Source organism: Panthera onca, chromosome C1 (assembly GCF_046562875.1).
Source record: "Panthera onca isolate mPanOnc1 chromosome C1, mPanOnc1 haplotype 2, whole genome shotgun sequence".
Taxonomy (NCBI): Eukaryota; Metazoa; Chordata; class Mammalia; order Carnivora; family Felidae; genus Panthera; species Panthera onca.
Window position 1 is genome coordinate 202,326,570 of NC_138346.1, and position 18,680 is coordinate 202,345,249.

Sequence of the window (18,680 nt, forward strand, 5' to 3'; positions counted from 1 at the left end):
GCCTTTCCAACACAGAGAGAGAACACAGAGCTATACGGCTGCAGACAGCCATGGTAAGCAACAGGCAGGGCCCAGAGGTTCCAGAACAGAGGTGAGAGAGGCCAGCAAGAATTACATTCTGTAGAGTGGAAAGGTGTTTGGGCTGGGAGTGAGAGCCCAGGTTTGGATCTTCCCACTTAGCAGCTTTGTGACCTTAGGTGAGCCACTTACTATCTCTGAGCACTATAACTGTGTGCAACGGAACTAACTGTACATGTGCCCCGGCTGTTCCACAGGGTTCCTCCGGAACTCAAACCAGAGGATGTATGTAAGTGAATGTGCCATGTGAACTTGAAGAGCCGTGCAAACATCACCTGGAGTGGCTGTCAGCAGGCTTGCTATTCTCCTGTGGGTCTTGCGGGGCTGGTTACCCAGAAGGGGACTCTCCTCCCCCAGGTTTCCTCTGCAGCAAGGAAAGGCCTCAGCTCAGGAAGGGGCTGCGGTCTCTGGCACCATTCCACAAATACTCCTGGGATATTTGAAGAATGGAAAGCCCCACTTCACAGGCACCCACTACGTGTGAGACCAAGGACAGAGAGGAGGGAGGCCCCAGTCCGGTGCGGCTGAGCCCTGGTCACAAGGAGTGACACTGGGCCAGGCTGCGTGGGGGCTACAACTCAGGCCTGTGGTGGAAAGGCCACGGGGTCACGAGCTGACCCAGCACAGCCCTCAGGGACTGCAACCTGAGCACATTCCTTCTAAGTCTCAGTTCCTACATCTGTAAATAGACGAAGACCCCCACCTCATGGGGTATTTGGGGACCAGTGAGACTGGGCTCATGTGGCACAGTCTCTGGGAACAGAGAGGGATCAGCAGAGGACAGGGGCTGTGCCCATAACCTCAGGAGCCTGTCTATTCAGGGATTCTGAGCCACATGGGGCTCCCTGGGCTTTGGGAAATATTTCTAAGTCACAGGAACTCCTGTCCACACCCCACTGTCCAGTCTGCATCCTGGAGAGTCAGACTGATGATCCTTAAAGTGAGATGGGGAAACTGAGGCAACGCCACGAAGGGGGGGACTGCTTTTTATGCTCCTTTTCCTGCTTCTATTCTTGCCAGGACCTGCACCTGCCTTACACATGCCTCATAGTACAAATAATGTAGCCCTCTTTGCAAGGGTCAAGGAGTTAACGATTTCTTTGAAGTCTTCCAGCATGACAGATAGCATCGAGGGAATGACCAGGTAAGAATGACCGGGTGAGGCTGTCCTGTGCATATTCCAGACACTGATGCTAGACATCTCGATGCCAAGACCCCCGACTCCAAGGAGTAAATGACTTATGGAGGACACCTGGCTCCTTGTCCTTGCTCTGACCAGTTCCTGGGTATCTGAGAGGGCATGTACATCAGACCACAATCCTCAGTAAAAACCCCAGACCCCAAGCAAAGACAAGACTCCTTTTCCTTCCCAAGTCTCCCAGATGCTCTGTCTGTACCTATACTCGCCCTCAGTCTTCTGCTCTCACTTCCTCTTGGCTTGTGTTTGATTTCTACCCTGCATGAAGCCAAGGACCCTCTTGGCTGGTCCTGGGGCACCTCCCCTCCTCTGGGTCCTCAGACCCAGCCAGACTACATCACTAGGGAGCCAAGGCCTCAGATAGGTTTTCAGAATCAGGATACCCCATGAGGAGGGTGGAGGGTGGGTCAAGCATCAGGACTGAGGGGCACCAGCTCCTCCCTCAATCGCTGGCCCCTCAAACTGACCCCTGAGAGCCCTGAGCTGCATGGCTCCCTCCCCTGTCCCTATCTATACGCTATGGCCACCTTCCACAGCCATGAGTGGCAGGGAGGCTGGGCAAGTGCCTGGAAGAACAGGGTGCCTTTTCTGTTCCATGTCATTTTCCTATCCTAGGGTTTTCAAATACGATTCAGGTTTCGTGTGGCTCAAAGCCAAGGGATCCCAACCACACTGGTTTGGAGACAAATTGGTACAAGTGGTAATCTCTGCTGAGGAGATCAGGCTTGATGGAGAGGCCCGAGGTGACGGGAAGTAGAGGGTACCTGTTGCCTCTGAACCCTTGGTTGCAGCTGACTTCCTCAGACACCACCACTGGAGGTTAGCAGGGATTTTTTGGCGGCTCTCCCCGCGGCAGGGGCAGGGATGATATTGTCTCAGGGTGGACAGAGCAGGAAGAAGGGCAGGGAAGGGAAAGGGCCAAGGCCAAGGCATCTAACTAACCCCAGAGCAGCGGTTGTGCTGAGCAGCGTGACCCCTCTGGGTAACAGGGAACACAACTGATCGATGATGACCCATGGCTGGGGACTTGGCCAGCCTCACCCCCCGATACGTGGGCTGCACTTTCATGGGACTTCTCGAAGGGAGGAAGAGCCTCCTATTTCTACAGAGCTCTGTGGTTTTCAAAATTCTCTTGTAGCACGGAGAATATGGGCTTTGGAGCTGGTCGGCTCAGGGTCAACTCCTATCCCTCCCGATCCATCTCACAAGAGCTCTGTGAGTCCATCCCCATGGTGGGGAAGGAAGCGAGGCCCAGGGGTGGGGGAGGACTTGCTCAAGATCACAGGCAGGGGTGGTGTGGGGATGAGACCCAGGTTTTCTGACTCCCTCCCTGCTCAGGGCTCTGTCTTCTCCCCACACGGCACAGTCCACCCTCTGGAAGCCAACGCAGCTTGCCTGGGGCTGAGGCCTTGCACTTCGGACATGAGACCAGCCCCAGTGGCTGCCCCATCTCCCTGTTGCCCCTTGAGACCTGCAGCTGACCTCTGGCCCGTGGCTGGCACCCGGAAGGGGAGGGGGAGCGGAGGAGTGGCTGTGGAGCAGGACGAGGCTGAGGGGCCCCGGGGGTGGAAATGGCGAAACAACGGTCTTAGCTTTCTCGATGCTGAAAACTAGCACCTGCAAAAACCAGTACAGCAGCTCAGACTGCTGGGTGCTGTGCTAGGAGCTACAGGGCTGGTGTGAGTAGACTAGTCATTGTCCTTGGAGAATTTACTAGCAACTGTGGGAGCCAGCGGGGCTCACCTGGGCAAGAGAAGGGAAACATCAGATGAAACATGAGAGAGAGAGAGCCTGCAGGTGGCACCGTGGAGGCTGGGCGGACATGGGCAGCCCCAGGCAAATCCCCCTGAATCCCTGCTTCCTCACTCGTGACATGAGGGAGCGGGACTGGATGTTCTCTGAAGCCTTTTCCCACCTGAATGGTCCAGGGTCCTCCAAGGGCCAACTTACCTCTTCTCCCGTCAGGTAGAAGGCTGAGAGGAGTCCCCCGATGTACCGGATGTTCACCTCAAACAAGGATGCTTCTCCACTCTGCAGGGCAGCGGGAAAGGGGAGGGCAGGGGCGGGGGACACTTGTGAGGTGCCTGCAGGGCTCCCAGGGACAGCCAGGTCCTCGAGACAGGTCACTCTGGCCGCAGCCCCCCACCCCCCGTTGATTTGGCCATACTTGTGCTGGGCTCCGGGGCCTCGCTGGGTGGTGGTTTTCGGAGCAAAAGTTGAGAGGCATCGACACCTGCTTGGCAGGCTACCACAGCTCGTTGACAGCATTGCAAATAAACACCAGGTTTGGCTTTCTTCCCCAGCCCTTGCCGGAGGCCATCAGAGCAAAGTTCTGCCTGGCTGTTCTCCAAGGAGCTGGAGAACTTGGTGGGGAGCTGTGGGCTGAAGATTAGCCTGAGGGGAGGCAGATTCTCTAGTCCAGCCACCGCCCCTTCTTGAGGGAACTCCTGGCCTAGCTGGACGGTAGGGCGGCCATTCCTTGGGGCGGCAGGAAGGCAGGGGAGGGGAAGGTTCTCCCAGGAGGTTTTGGGGCAAATGGGACAAAGCCGAGGCTGAGAGGGAGGGGTGCCAGAAAGGTACTTGTAGGTAATCAGCAATCCTCAGCCTCAGCTCTGTAGCCCTCAGGGCATGTCCACACTTGCCTCAATCATTGTTTTCTTTCTTGGGTCTGGATTGCGAATCAGGGGTGTTGGGGCACCATGCCAAGAACCAGATCTAGGTTAAAATCCCACCTCGGCCTCTTACTTGGCTTTGGGACTTCAGGCAAGATATTTAGCTTTTCTCTGCCCGAGGCTCTTCATCCCGAGCAGGTGGCAACGGGGCGCTGAGTGGTACAGGTGAGACGTCCGCCCGGCGCACACGCGGTGCCTGGCGTGGCTCCCTAAAGGGGTCTGCTATTACCATCCCTGCCCCCCCAGCGCTCCCCACATCACTGTCCTTTACTGCCGACAACAACGATGACTGTCCCTTTATCTGGGAGAGCTTTTCCACTGACACAGCACCTGAAAAGCTCTTCTCTCTTTTCAGCCTTACAGGGCTCCGCGAGGTTTCGGTTCCCGTTTTCCAGGTGAGAAAGCCAAGGCTCAGAGAGGGGATGTGACCCCATCTTGCTTTCTTCCAAGGACCCTCCTTAACCTGCCCCCGCCTGTTTGAATGTCCCCAGGCTCCCCGAACCTGCCAGCACCTGGCACCATAGGCAGCTGCCTGATGCCCATTCTCTATCCACTATCTGCACAGGGACAAGGTGGGCCTATGAAGATACCCCTTCCTTCTCCCACCTTCTCCCATTCCATACAGTGGGAAATGGGAGGATTCTGACCTTCTCACGCAGACTACCAGAAGGCATAACATGCCTCAAAATAACCTTGATGATGACGAGAAGGAGGAGGACACCCCCTCACATCCATATCAGACTTGACCGTGTTATAATGCTTGTTGTAACCCTCCATGGTAGTTAACTCTCACAACAAGCCCGTGAACTAGTCATTGTCATTGTTACCATCATCTGGATGGCTCCTCAGCCTCTCACCTACCTCTAGAGGGCGGCATGGAGTGAGCTGGGGGCTCCAGGGTAGAGCGGCTCAGAGCAGATACACCACTTCTCCCCTCCTGTTGCTACTCTTCTGTGTGACAGATTCAACCCTAGAAGGGACTTCCTGGGTGCCTGCCACCTCCCACGGAGGGGAAGGAAGGGTCGTTGGCTGTCTTCCCTCCCAGGGGACAACAGGCTGGTAAATACTCCTGGGTTGGCCAGAGCTCAACGCCACCTTGAGGCTGGTCTTAGGAGAGGGGGCTCAGCAGAGAGGGCAGAGCCCCAGTTCCAGGACTGCTCTGCTGTGCAGCTTGGGGCCAGAGTCTCTGGGTCTCAGAAGTGACCGGGTGGAGCTGGCCACTGCCCTTCCGGACCCCTTTTGGCTCCAACACCCCAAGGGTGTCCGACTCACCACGTTCAGGTGGAAGTTCTCTTCAACCCAAGCCTTGGCCTCCTGGAACTCGTCCTGCAGCTCCATGAGGTAGAGGGTGTCTAGGGAGTCAATGATGGTTGCCCCGCTGAGGCCTCCTGTAGGCACAGAGATCGGAGGCATGACCCAGGCTCATTCCTGTCCTTTCCATCCCCAGCCGCACAAGCTACCATTCTCCACGCCCCCTCTAAATGCCTAGGCAGGTTCCGAGGCCAAGGCTGGCCCAGGCACGATCCAGGGAGGCTCCAATACCACCAGCCTTTGAAGGGGAGTCCAGGAGCAAGCGTCCCCCCTCTGCCCACCCCAGCCTGCTTCCTCCTCGGGGCAGTGGCCGGGGGCCAGCCGCCTGGGACACCAAGTTCACAGGCCGAACCACTTCCCAGACCTCAATCCACCCATATCCGCCAGCAAGCCCACCATCAGTGCCAGTCAGGCACCCACCACTTTTCTGTGACACTGGGGAGACGGTGAACTGGCATTTCATTTACAAAACCTTAATATGCCAGTCCTTTGACTTTTCAATTCTATTCCTTGTTTTATTCTAAGGAAAGAAAAAAAAGTGTTCACAGATATTTATCTGGGAAGGTATTTATTGTTGCAGTACCATATACAATGGGGAAAAGTTGGGAAAAAACTCCAAATCCAACAATAGGGGATTAGTTATATAAATTGTGGCTCAAACATAAAATAGAACTATGGAGCCATCCATGCAGGTGAGGTAGGCCTGTGTTTATTGGGGAGATGTCCATGGGATCTGTTAAGTTAAAAAATGTAGGTTGCAAAAAAAAAAAAAACCAAAAAACCAAACACAATATAATTTCTTTATTGTATGCCAAATGTGGATGAGCTTACACAGAACTAAGTCTGGCAAGATGTGATTCAACAGTTACCTCCCGAGTGCTGGGATTACAGGTGCCTTTTGACTTCTTCGGCTCATGGATTATTTTTATAACCAGAAACCTACTTCCATTTGGGAAAAAAAAGGGGAGGGGATGTTTGGGCAAAGAAACCAAACAAATGCACAAACCAAAGGTTCTGTGGCCACTCTAGGATGGTCAGTCCGGAAAGCGCAAGTTCTGAGGCCTGGCCCCTGCTACTGGGCCTTAGATTCTTATCCTGGGGAGTAAGGGCTGAGATAATGGTGCAAAATATCGCAGCTCTCCAGACCACGGGCTGGGCAGGAGAGTGATGTGGAAGGCCTCCCCATGTGGCACAACCAGAGCCTGAGTGTAGAGTCCCATGAAGGAAGAAAGGAGGGAGAAAGCGATGTGCCTGGGGCCATCTGGAGGGCTTCCTGTAAGAGACAGCTGCCTCCTTTAAACTAAAGTAGCAGCAAATCCTTTAGAGACTGGCATGTAGCTCAGGAGGACTGACAGTTCCGCCTTGAAGAGGCTCAGTGAGGACCGCAGGTTCCACCTCCCCCCTGGAGGAGCTTTGGAGCGCACAGGGCTGAGCCCCACTTGAGTCTGAAGCACGAGCTCGGGCTTTGCGGGCACACCTGCATTCAGAGTCAGCCTCTAATCTCCTTAATTAGCGCTTCTCTAACTACTCACTTGTGTTGATTTTGCAGGCAGAGACTCCTGAAACTCAAACCACCACCTTCCTAGGCCTGGAAAAGGATGAGAGGGAGATCAGGAGAAACTGGGAGAAGGGTAAAGCTGGAGGCTTTAGAATCTGCTTCCAGAAGCAAGGGCTCCCCAATCCAGAGTCAGGCATCCCAAGACGGTTTTGGTATTGGGGATGAAGTGAATTTCTAGAACGTCAACTCCTCCTACACTGAAGGATTGGTAGGAAATATCCAAGCCAAACAAAGTTGATCTTTCCTGGTTTATGCTGGCTACTTCCCTTGTGGTTGTCAATGGCCAAACCCGGTTCACAGGGACGCTTTACCGTCAGATGAAGAGGCAGTGGGGCATGGGAACGCCCACGGGCCCCAGATGCACAGATGCTGAGACGCGCCCGGCCACGGAGCACCAGCTGGTGTCCATCCTCTTGGCTCTGAAGCTACGGCCCCCTCCTGTTACACCACAGGGCCTCACACCGGATTTTTTAAGGGCCAGAAGGGGTTTTTAAGATCCCACTGCCCCGCCCCTAAATTTCATGGCCCCCAGAGAGGGGTTGGGACATACCCAGGATTAGATCAAAGGCAGAGCGGAACCCAACTTCTCTCAATTCCTTGTGAAAACAGTTGGATCTGATTGATAACCCTGCCCTATCCCTCCAAGGGACAGGAGGCCGCTCTGACCAGGGAGGGCTTGAAGAGAAGCCCAAGGCCAAGGGGACGAGACCCAGGGTGTCTGATTTCTGAATCCTGCCCTGAGCTGCCCAGTGTTTTTACCCCAGGGGCCTTCCTTCCCTGGGCTGAGCCTGAGCTCAGTAGCCCAAGGGTCTAGGCTGGGCCAGAAGGGCAGCCAGGGCTCCTCGTGACCAGCTCTCCTTCCCAAATGCTCCGGAGGCCCCAGCTGAGAAGGTAGCTCACTAAGGGAGCTTTTGGCAAAGTTCTGCCCGGCTCTCAGGTTCCTGTATCCTTCCTTGGTTGACCTCTCACCCGGGCCCCCACCTACCACACAGCCGGGCTGCGGGCCAGCAAGGCACTTATTGGAAAGCCTTTCATTCCTGGCCAGAGGTTACCCAGCGGCCAGGCTGGGCCAGAGAGAAGGCCCAATCCCGAATTCAACTCTATCTGTACCTGCAGCCGGCCTGGGGCAGCTCCCCAGGGGGAAACACACAACCCTACTCAGAGAATAGGCACTCGATTTAGACGCACAGAGCCGAAGGGGGACAAAAAGGCAGGCAGCCAGCTTGAAAGTTCCACTGGCCTTGGCCCTGAGGCAGGTTCCAGGTTGGCTCACTCTCCCACTTCTAGCTCTGAATGCTCATTGTGCACAAAGGACACCTCCCCCTCCCCCCCCCCCCCCCCCACCCGCCAGGCAGGAGGCAGTGAGGTGTGTTAAAAGAACACAGCCCTTGGGTTCAAACCCCAGCTTGGGGCCAGCCACACATCTGTTCCAAATATCAAAGTCCTCCTCTGTAAAGTGAGGTAAGGCCACTGGGCTAGATACTGGGGAGCCACTGCAGGTTCCTGAGCTGAGATAAATGCATCATATAAGTGCCTGGCCTTTCTCATAAAGACACCTGTGTATGCCTGGGACAGAGTTAAGTGCTTGACAAATTAGTTCATTGTTCTTATTTCCTGGGTCCCGTAGCTCATCCTGAAACACTGGCCTGGTCAGGGAGATGTGGGTTCAAATCCTGGTTCCATCACATACTATCTGTGTGCCAAGGCAAGTCACTGTACCTTTCTGAGTCTTGTGTCCTTCATCTTCAAAATGGGGACGACAGTAGGACCTACTTCCTAAGGATGCCGGGAGGGCTAAACGGGGCAGTGGATGGAAAGGTGCTGGCACAGTGTTAGGTACATGTGAGCTTCACCCAACACACAGAAGCGTGGCCCTCCTTGCCCTCAACTGGCCCTGGGCAGCCCCTCCACAGTCTTCTGGGGTCACCGAGGCCTTGTGGTGCTCCTGCGTTACCAGCCCCTCCCTGCCCCACAGGGCAGTGCGGCATGAGGCTGCAGCTTACAAAACCTTTGGCCCAACTTAAAGGAAAAGTGTCACATCGGTCCTACCTGTGTCTGCTGCTGGGGCGTTAACATCCCCATCCGGGTGGGCACCTGCCTCTGAAAGGGTCTTCCTACCTCCAGGACCCCTCCCCTTCCCCTCAAATTCACCTTGTACATTGTTGCCTGACCTGTCTTCCTAAAACGAGACCCAGCTGTGTCCCTCCTCAGCTCAGGAAGCTGCAACGGCTTCCCAGTGCCCGTGCAATAAGGTTGGGGTGCGGGGGGGGGGGGGGTCGAAACCTTTTGGGTCTGACTCCAAAGGATCCGGCTCATCTCCTCTCCCATCAAGCGCTGCTTCCTGGACACGTGCTGCACACTCCTGCCTCCATACCTTGGCACGCGTGCTCTTCTCTGCCAGGAAGCCGTTCTGTGCATCTGGCCACACTCAAAGCCCACACGCTCTCCAAGCTCTACCTCCCACTGGCAGCCTTCCCTGATTCCATCCAGCCAGGCTCCTCCTGCGGAGACAGCTTCCACTCGTGTGTCTACCACCCTTGTGCTGAACCTTGGGGCTCTGCTCACCTTCTAACTGACTGCGAGCTCCTTGGGGTCAAGGGTTCCCGCTGCCTCTCTGCACCAACTCTGCACCTTGTCTCCAAGCGGCCCCAAAGGTCAGAGTCCCCAACCCAAGCAGGCCTCCCACCATTCCCTGTGGCCTCTTTAGATGTCCCTACCTCTGTGACTCTTCCGCAGACTGCTAGGAACGGCCTCCCCACCCCACCTTCGCCTGGAGAGATCCAGAGCCCACCCTCAGGAAGCCACTGTGAACGTCATTCCATGGTCTACGTGAGGTCCTGCCCTCCCTGGACCCTCCTCCCCTGAGAAAACCTTCAGCAGCTCCTCCAGGCCCACACTGTCTGCCCCCATTCTGTGCACCCCCATCTCCACCACAAGAGCTGCCCCACTCTCGGTGCACCACAAAGAATTGCTAAGCTATGTGTCTCTGCCCTTCCGGAAGAGCAGGGCTCCGGGGTGCAGAAGACTCATCTCCGGCTCAAGAAATAGCTTCCCAGTGGAAGTGGGAAAGGCAGCGAGCCAGGATGGTCCATCTCTGACGGATGCACTTATTCTCCCTGGCATCGTGCTTGCTCTGAGCAGACCGTGGCCTTCGGGACGCCACTCTTTTTCTAACCCTGTATCTGCACTTTCCCAGTCTCCTCTGCTGGTTCCTCCTCTTCGCCAGACCACTATGGATGGGCTCCGTCATCACTGGGCCTTTTCTCTTCTCTGCCCTCCCTCATTCCCTTAGTTCAATAACCACCTACATGCTGAGGACTCCCCAATGTCAACTCCCAGCCAGGACCTTGTCCTCACCCCCGGGAGACCATAGGCGTCTCATCTTTAACCTACTCCTCAACCACAGTGGTTAACGCCAAGCCCCTCCTCCCAAGAGCAGTGCCCCAGCCCTTGATTCTGCATCTCTCTTCTCTCCACCCTATCCCGCAGCAAATCCTGGTGGCTCTCTGCACCATTTCCAGACTCCACCTACTTCTCACCTCCTCTGTGCTGCCCCCTGGGTCCAGCCACCTTCTTCTCTCTCTTGGATTTATTCCAAGAGCCTTCTAACTGGCCCCTGGGCTTCTACCCTTGCGTCCTCCACCCCCACACCTCCACCCATCTATCCTCAACGTGGCGGCCAGAAAGATCCTTTGAAAATGCCAGTCCTTCTGTGCTACTCTTCTGCTCACAACCCTCCCATGGCTCCCATTGGACTCTGAGGCCCTGTGATCTGGCCCTGGCTTCCTCTCGGCCTCATCGCCCACTCCCCCTCCCTATTTCTCTCACTCCACCCTTATCGCATGTTGTTCTTGCAGCCCTCCGAGCCTGCTCCCTGTTAGGCCTTGGCAGTTTCCATCACACTGCCACAACAACAACACCTCTGTCGCTTTTCCCTTGCCTCTCTATTCTTCCTCAGCACCTTTATCCCAGAGACGTCATGTGTGGATCTGCTTCCCCATTTACTATCTTCTCGTAAGGGAACATAGGAGGGGAGAGCCCTGTTCTGTTCACTGCTGTCCTCCACTGCCCAGGACACTTTCCATCCCATCACAGGTGCCTGCTAAGTATTTGAGAATAAAAGGCCCATCACTCTGGGTGGGGAGGGTCTGCAGGGGCTGTGGCTCATTCACATTTTGCAGTGCCTGGCTCTGGTCTGGCACCCAGAGGTAAAGGTAAATGTGTTGGGTTGAACAGACTGAGCCCACCATGCAGGTGTCTGTGGTGACCACGCCCGGGGCAGGTTAGCTATCTATTCCAGGGGCGGGTGCCAAGAGACAGAGGAGACCCCACCACCAGCCTGTGGCCAGATCAGCCAGGGTGGCTGTGTGTGTCCACACCATTGTCCTGTGCAAAGCTATTTGTTGTGCGTGGGTCAGTTTCTGTAAGGGACTGCCCCCGGCTCCTGTCACCTCCTCCCTCCCCCACCCCCCAGGGCTGCCTGGGCAGGAACCCTGGGCTGCTAGACAGGGTTTGTATCCCCTCTCCTGACTCTGCTGTCTTAATGACCACGAGGTTTTTATGCGATGTTGTATTAGCAAAGAGAAATGGGTCAGGCCGGGCAACATAAGCTCCAGGAAGAACACTCAGAAGGAAAAAAAATCACCCAAAGCATAGCCCATTACTGCACTATCCCCAGAGCCATACTCTAATGGTTGCATTTAATTTGATGACATAATCCACAGAGACTTTTCTTAATCTGTAAAGAAACAACACAAGTGTTTCTCTCTCAGCTTCCAAGCTTTCTCAGTTTCTCAGTGTGGCTGTCCGGCAGGTTGTATTTCCCAAACACGGCTGCCTCAGTGCACCCCACCCCATGAGAAGGACTCCTCCCAAGGATCCTCCCCTTGAATCTGGGTCGACCTCTGTGACTACCGGGAGCAAAAGAATAAAGCAGAAGGGGCGATGTGCTAGTTTCTAGGCCCAGACCTTAAGAAACTGGCAGTTTCCACTTCCCGTCTCCTGGAACGCTGGTGCTTAGAACAAGCCACCATACTGTGAGGAAGGACAATGGAGCCCACAAGGAGAGAACGCACGGGGAGGCCATGTGTATGCTTTCTGAGTGACAGCCCCTTCTGAACTGCCAGCACCAATCCCACACGCGTGGGCTCCACCTGTCAAGTTACCCTTCAAGCCTTTCCAGCTGAGGGCGCATACACAGTGGTAAAGAGATAACCTGTACCCACTGTGCCCTTTATGAATTCCTGACCCACTGAATCTGTGAGCATAATAAAAGAATTGTCTTAAGCCACCAAATTTTGGAGTAATTTGTTATACAGCAGTAGCGACTGGAACGTTCTGCTTTGTGGGTGTCGGGGATGATGGAAATGATATCCCCGCTACCCCAAAGTGCATGGTTTAAAATCACAGCATCTTGGATGGTGACGTCTTCTGGCTGCATGAAATCCTTTTAGGGATTAGGACCTCTGCATTTCTGTCAGGTCTGGGAGGGTTCTTTTTCCTTCAGGAATAATACTTTTCTTGAATCTTCCCATGATGGCTATTTCCTGGATCACATAAAATTGTGTTCAGAGGATGTGTGTTTCCAGGCAGAGGTTTCCTTGGAGCCTCTGGAAGGACTAAAGATATTTTTTAGGAACTATTCCTGGCACTCAACAGGATGCTCTTGCTAGGAGTGAATCAATAAAAGATGATCAGATCTGATGATGCCACTGCCTTTCTTAGGCCCTCGATGCCCTAATCACATTCAAAGTCCCTGGGCACAGTGCACTGGGTGCTTGTGGTCCAGGCCTTGGCAGCCTCACCAGCCTCTCTGCTGCTCTCTGGGCACGTGATGCTCTACCCACATGATGTCATCAGGAGCTCCCCGAAGGCCACGGGGTTTCTGCTGACATGGGTCCCTATGCCCGGGATACCTTCCTTTTCCGAGTTGGCCTGGTGAACACCTCCTCTCTGTCCTGGCCTTGGCTGGAGCGTGGAGTCTTCTCTCAGGAATTCCTGAGCCACCAAGCAGACCTGCCCACTCCCTCCTGTGCAAGCCTGCCCCACTTTGCCGCAGGCCCCTTGGTCACGGCACTGCTCGCACCACATCGTACGTGCCTGTGAATCCCAGGGGGCACTGGCTGGATCTGACTCTTCCCAGTGGCCCGGGCATCCATCCCCAGGCCAGGCGCAGAGAAGGCGAGAGCAGACGGCTGTTGAATGAATGCACGGCTAGTGGAAACACTGACAGCGCCTTCCTGGAGATCCTCAGACACTTTAAAAGGGCTCTTGGCCTCGGAGAAAACACACCATACACAGCAGTGGCCAGCTATTCAAGGAAAACACTGTCGCAGGGACAAAATGGGGACATGCAGACATCACGGCCCTGGTGGAACTAATGGCTTCCTCCAGCCTTCCCAAACAGACGTCACGCTTTGCTGCCGTAACAGGCCGGAAGACGTTTGCTGTGGCCGACTGCTGAATGAGGGTCAGTGTGACGGATGACCAGACATGGTTCACTGAACTAGTCTACTGGACAGGGCTCCTCACTGGAAAACAGGGTTTGTTTTAAAGACGTTAGTGTCGTATTAGTTTGTTTTTAAGTAAGAGCTGAGGGTGCTGCCCGATCGGGAAACTTGTCTTTTAAAACTCCCTCTGACAGTGCTGAGGGTCGAGTTTGGAGCTGCTTTTATCTCAGGACATCTCGAAGAGAAGAAAAGGCAGACAGAGGAATTGGAGCCCAGGATGCTACAGTGGTGTCTCCAAAGTCACACAGTGGCTCAGTAGCTCAGGGCAGAGCTGTGACCAGGTACCACCTTCCAGACCATACACCCTTGTAGGCTCTGTTCGAATCCTAGCTTAGTTCCTTCCCAGCTGTGGGATCCTGGGCAACTAACTTGACCTCAGGAAAATGGGAATAAGGTCTCCTTCTTAGAAGGGTGTGGCCAGTTCAGAGAAATGCACACAAAGAGCATTCAGCAGGCATTCAATCCAAGAGAATTTTATATACCCAGCGCACCACACCTAGGCGCTCAGTGCGTGGGCCTGCTATCGTAAGGCTCAGTTCCAGCAGAGGAAGCCATCTCGGGGCTGGCAAAGCTAGGATCCCTTGCAGATCCTTGACCTCCTTGGCCCAGCAGGAAAGACTAGCATGGCTTTCATGCCAGGCAGGGAGGAGGCATGAGCCCTCAGGAAGGCAGGATAGGAGCTGGGCAGGCACTGCGGCATTTTCAACACACTTAATGCTCACTGGCGGGAAAGGAAAAGACGGAGACTTCTGCTGCTCACCCCGAGAGACATTAAAGTCCAGCCGCAGCTCTGGGCAGCTGCTGAGTCCCTCCATACACACTGGCTTCTACCTGGCTTTCACCTGTTAAGTTAGAAGATTGCTCTGTACCCTCCCTTCACCTCCATGGGAGAAGCAAACATCCCCGGCCCATCAACCTTGGTCTTGCCCATGTAATTTGCTTTGGCGTCACGGTGAGTGGGGAATTAAACTGTGCCCTTGACTTTAGGCTCGGCTGTGAGACTTGTCAATGGGATTAGTGAACATGACTTGAATAGAAGTTTGAAATAAGCTTGCATGGTTGGGCCTGCCCTCTTGCACTCCTACCTTCCACAGTGAGAAGAACAAATCTCAAACAGCCACTGGTCCAAGAAGGGTGAGAGACAGATGGAGCAGACTGGACCCAGCTGAGCACAGCCTAGATAGCCTATCTGCAACTATATGAATAAGAAATAAACACTTCCTAGGGGCGCCTGAGTGGCTCTGTTGGTCAAGCGTCCAACTTCAGCTCAGGTCATGATCTCACGGTTTGTGAGTTTGAGCCCTGCATCAGGCTCTGTGCTGACAGCTCAGAGCCTGGAGCCTGCTTCGGTTTCTGTATCTCCTTCTCTCTCTGCCCCTCCCTCCTCACGCTCTGTCTCTGTCTCTGAAAAAATGAATAAACCTTAAAAAAAAAAAAAACACTCCTTGTCTGCCACTCGTTGTAGAATAATTGTTCCCCAGCATTATTTTGGAAGAGACTGACTGATACAGTACCCTCTTTCTTTCTTCTCTCTTTCTTTCAGTTTATTTGAGACAGACAGAGACAGTGCAAGTAGGGGAGGGGCAGAGAGACAGAGAGAATCTCAAGCAAGATGCCAGTGCAGAGCCCGATGTGGGGCTTGAACTCACGAAACTGTGAGATCATAACCTGAGCCAGACGCTTAACCGACTGAGCCACCCAGGTGCCCCCAGCCTTATTTCTTAATAGTCTTTCCATACTGCAGCTACACTGTGTGGTCCCCTCTTTCTAGGCTCCCAGCCCTTTACTCAAGCTCTACCTCTGCTTGGAATGCCCTCCTCTCACCCCAAATGTCTCTGCACACTCCCCAGTCCAATGTCTACTTTAAGTCCTAGAGAAAATGCTGCTGCTTCCATGAAGATATCCTTGATTACTCCACCTGGATCTGGGGTCTTCTTCCTCTGAACACTTTCATCAAAAGAACTTCTTTCAACTGTCATTATGGCAATCCGTGTCACCTGTGTCCCTTTTTCCAGTCCATCCTGGGCAGTGAGTGTCTTCGGGGCTGAATCTCAGCCTGGTTAATCGAAGCCAAGTCAAGGCGTCGCTGGGACTTGCTGATTGAAGGATCGGATGCCCTCCTCCCACAGCCTCATTCCCAGATGAGAATAGCTTCCCTGACAAAGCGCCCCTTGCCAGAGGCGGCTGATGTGTGGTGTGAGGTGCTGGGGGTGGGGGTGGGGGGGCAGAGACCAATCCCATGACACCCCGAGATCTTTGCCAAGGGCCAGCACCCCACAAAGGTTTGCCTGTGGAGTGTGGAGTTCTCCTCGACGCCAACCACCAACCCCTTCCTCGCCAGGGGTTAGTAAAAATAACCACACTCAGCACTGACCCAGCACTTGCTTTGTGCCAGGCGTTGGGCCATATGTTTCACACACATCTTTTTTAAACCTTGTGACAATTCTATTATTGTCCCTCTTTTACAGATGAAGATTGAAGCTTCAAGGAATTAAGTCGCTTGCTCGAGACTGATTTATTCGCCCAAAAGCACATTTCTGAGTGCTCAGGAAACACAGAGGGGAGCGGACGGTCCTGATCTCCACCCTCCAAAAGCTGCAGGTCTGGTGGGGAAGATTGACGGCAACCAGGCGTCACACAGACGACATCCAGTTACAAAGTAACGCCTGTCGTAAAGGAGGGGAGAGCAGGGCCTGAGGCCAGGAGAGGGGTGGCATTTGAGCCGAGGTCTGAAGGAAAGGAGGACAGAAGAAGGGGTGGGTACGGGCCAGGCAGAATGCACAGCAAAGACAACAGACCAAGTTGAGGGGAGTCTTGACATATCTGTGGAGCAGAGAGGAGGTCACTACACACAGTGAGGGAGGAGGACAGTGGCCGGGGTGAGGGGGTGGGGCCAGGCTACAGGACTCAGGGAGAGAAATGGATGGCTTCCGGCTGCTCCTCTGGCTGTGGTGTGGAGAGTGGCTGGGAGAGGACCCAGCGGGGACCCCTCGTGGAGTAATTCAGGGAGCCATCCATCTTGGTCGGCGAGTGCCCACCGGGAGAGTGGCAGGGAGTACCTGGGCCCAGGCTCTGAGGCAGCTAGGGATGCCCCCAAGCTGGGGGGCAGCTGTTCCCCAGTCCCGGAACAAGAAGGATTAGCCCTGAGCGCAGGGCAGTGTCAGCCAGCTGCCTCGCCTCAGCCCCATCAGGGGGGCCTCGCGCTGCCCTCCCTGGCCCACAGGTTCAGGGTCACAGTGCCATCTTGGATATACATCACGGCCACACAGAGCTACGCATTGATCGCGGCAAACACAGCCTGTGGGTCAGAGCCAAGAGACGCAGATGTGTGCCTCTGATAACAAGATGATGATTTTTGGAAAGGGGAAAAGAAAGGCAATCAAAGAGGCCCTATTCACTCCCAAGAAACAGACACATGGCAGACTGAATGCGGAGACAGCCTGGTACGGAGCTGGGCCCAGGGGAGGGTCCTTCCAGGTGCTGGGATGGCCGAGCTGCCGGGAAGGGGCTAGAAGGGTTGAGCTGGGAGCCACACTCACTAGCTGCCTCCGTTTCCTCATCTGTACAACCGCACCAACAATAACTCCACCTTGCAGAACCGTCTCGAGGGCGAGGGATCACACCGCGCATGTAAAAGGCTGGATGCACAGCCGCTCACACGGGCCTCGGCAGAGACAGGGCAACAGCCGCCAGCCGTTGTGGAGGCGGATACCCTGCTGCTGAGCACCTGTGGGCAGTGCCTCTCTCGAGCCTCCAACAGCCCCATGAGGAGGGCACATTTCGTGTCCCCATTCCACGGATGGGGATTCTGGCACTTCGAGTGGCCATGAAAATCTCCCGAGGTGGACGAAGGGTGGAATCAGGATTCAACTCAGCTGTCTGCATTTCCTTGCCACCCTGGCTAGCTCAGAGGGTCCGAGAGGGTCCCAGGCAGGTGCCCACAGCCACACGACCTCCAGACCACCCCCTTGCCTGCGGGCTGGGGCAACGGCCCTCCGGTGTAGACGTTGCCTGCGTGAGAAGAGCTGGGCGCCTCTCCCCGCAGGAGCCCCACTGTGACACAGACCAGCCTGGCACCCCTGCTTCCACGAAGCCTCCTCGGATCCCCTGATGGGGGACGCGGGCTGGTCATGCTAGTCACCTGGCCCAGGCTGACTCACAGGAGGCTCTGTGTGGGTCTGTCTCTCTGACAGGCCGAAGCTCCAGAAGGCAGAGAGGCTGGTCATCTTCGTCTGTGGAGTCAGCAAAGAGCCCAGTAGAATGCTGGGCACTCAGGACTTTCTGAGTAAATATGTGCTGAATTCACCTTCAGAGCTGAGCAGGGGCCAGAGCAGGCATGACCAGATGGCCATTGAGCCCTTGATGGGCCCCCTGCTGCACTCCCAGCATCCAGTGAAGATGAGAGGACTGACTCACCCCACTCTATTGACCAGGGACCTTCCCTTTCTTCAGTCCTTAGGCCCCTTCTAGAATCTAACAGGACACACACACACACACACACACACACACACACACACCCCTCCTTAGCTGAAAAGATACTTGCACACATTTCACACCGAAAGTCATGCAGCCTTCTCGTTGCCAGACTGATCTATGTTAACCACCTGACTGAGGTGAGGGGGACAGATTTTTCCTACAAAGGATGGGGAGAGGAAGCTATTTTGGAGTAAGGTAGGCAGAGAATCAAATCTGACCTTGGCTATTCCTAGCTGTGTGACCTCTCATTAGCTACTTCACCCACGTGAGCCTCAACATCCCCATCTGTGAAATGGGGATCATGTCAGATAATGCATATTACTAGAGAGACTGGCGCTAGTCGGTGTAGAGTGAGGTTTTTTTCTTTAAATGTAAAAGGACTGCAGGGGGTGCCTGTGAGTCACCTTTCATTTGATTTAATTTGTGGGTTTTTTTAGAGGCAGTAGTGATAGTGGAAAAAGCCTAGGCTTCTGGTCAAAATGTTTGAGACTTGGCTCTGTATATTACCAGCTCTGTGGCCCTAACCAAGTTACTTAACCTCTCTGAGCCACGAGTCTGTATCTGTCCAAACGGACTGATAATACCCCCTCTGAAGGTGTGGGCATCTTGGATAAGGTAGAGTTAGGTAGAAAGGGGGAGCAGGAAGGTCTGTGCCTGGGCTGCCCAGGGAGAGGCCCCTTACCCCACTTGCCCATGCCCACCCACGCCACATGCCTGGTGTGACAACCCTGAGTGTGCTTCCTGGGGGGTGGGGGGGAACCTGCTTCTGTTTTGGATCTCAGGGCCAAAGCAATTCACAAATGCAGCAAATATGCCAAGCCCAGAAGACAGCTCTCCCTGCTTCAGAGAAAACACACAGTTCAATTTCCTAAAGATCG

General features: G+C 54.6%; 1 protein-coding gene across 4 annotated transcripts in view; it reads right to left on the bottom strand.

The window, feature by feature from the left end:
• Positions 1-18,680, bottom strand: part of MAN1C1 (mannosidase alpha class 1C member 1) — a 296,651-nt gene that overhangs the window by 29,206 nt on the left and 248,765 nt on the right. For all 4 annotated transcript variants that reach the window (XM_078452181.2, XM_060621586.3, XM_060621584.3 and 1 more), the window contains 2 exons: positions 5,221-5,336; positions 3,227-3,307 (listed from right to left, as the gene is read on the bottom strand). In XM_078452181.2, coding sequence (XP_078308307.1) covers positions 3,227-3,307; positions 5,221-5,336 — 197 coding nt within the window. The remainder of the gene's footprint in view (positions 1-3,226; positions 3,308-5,220; positions 5,337-18,680) is intronic.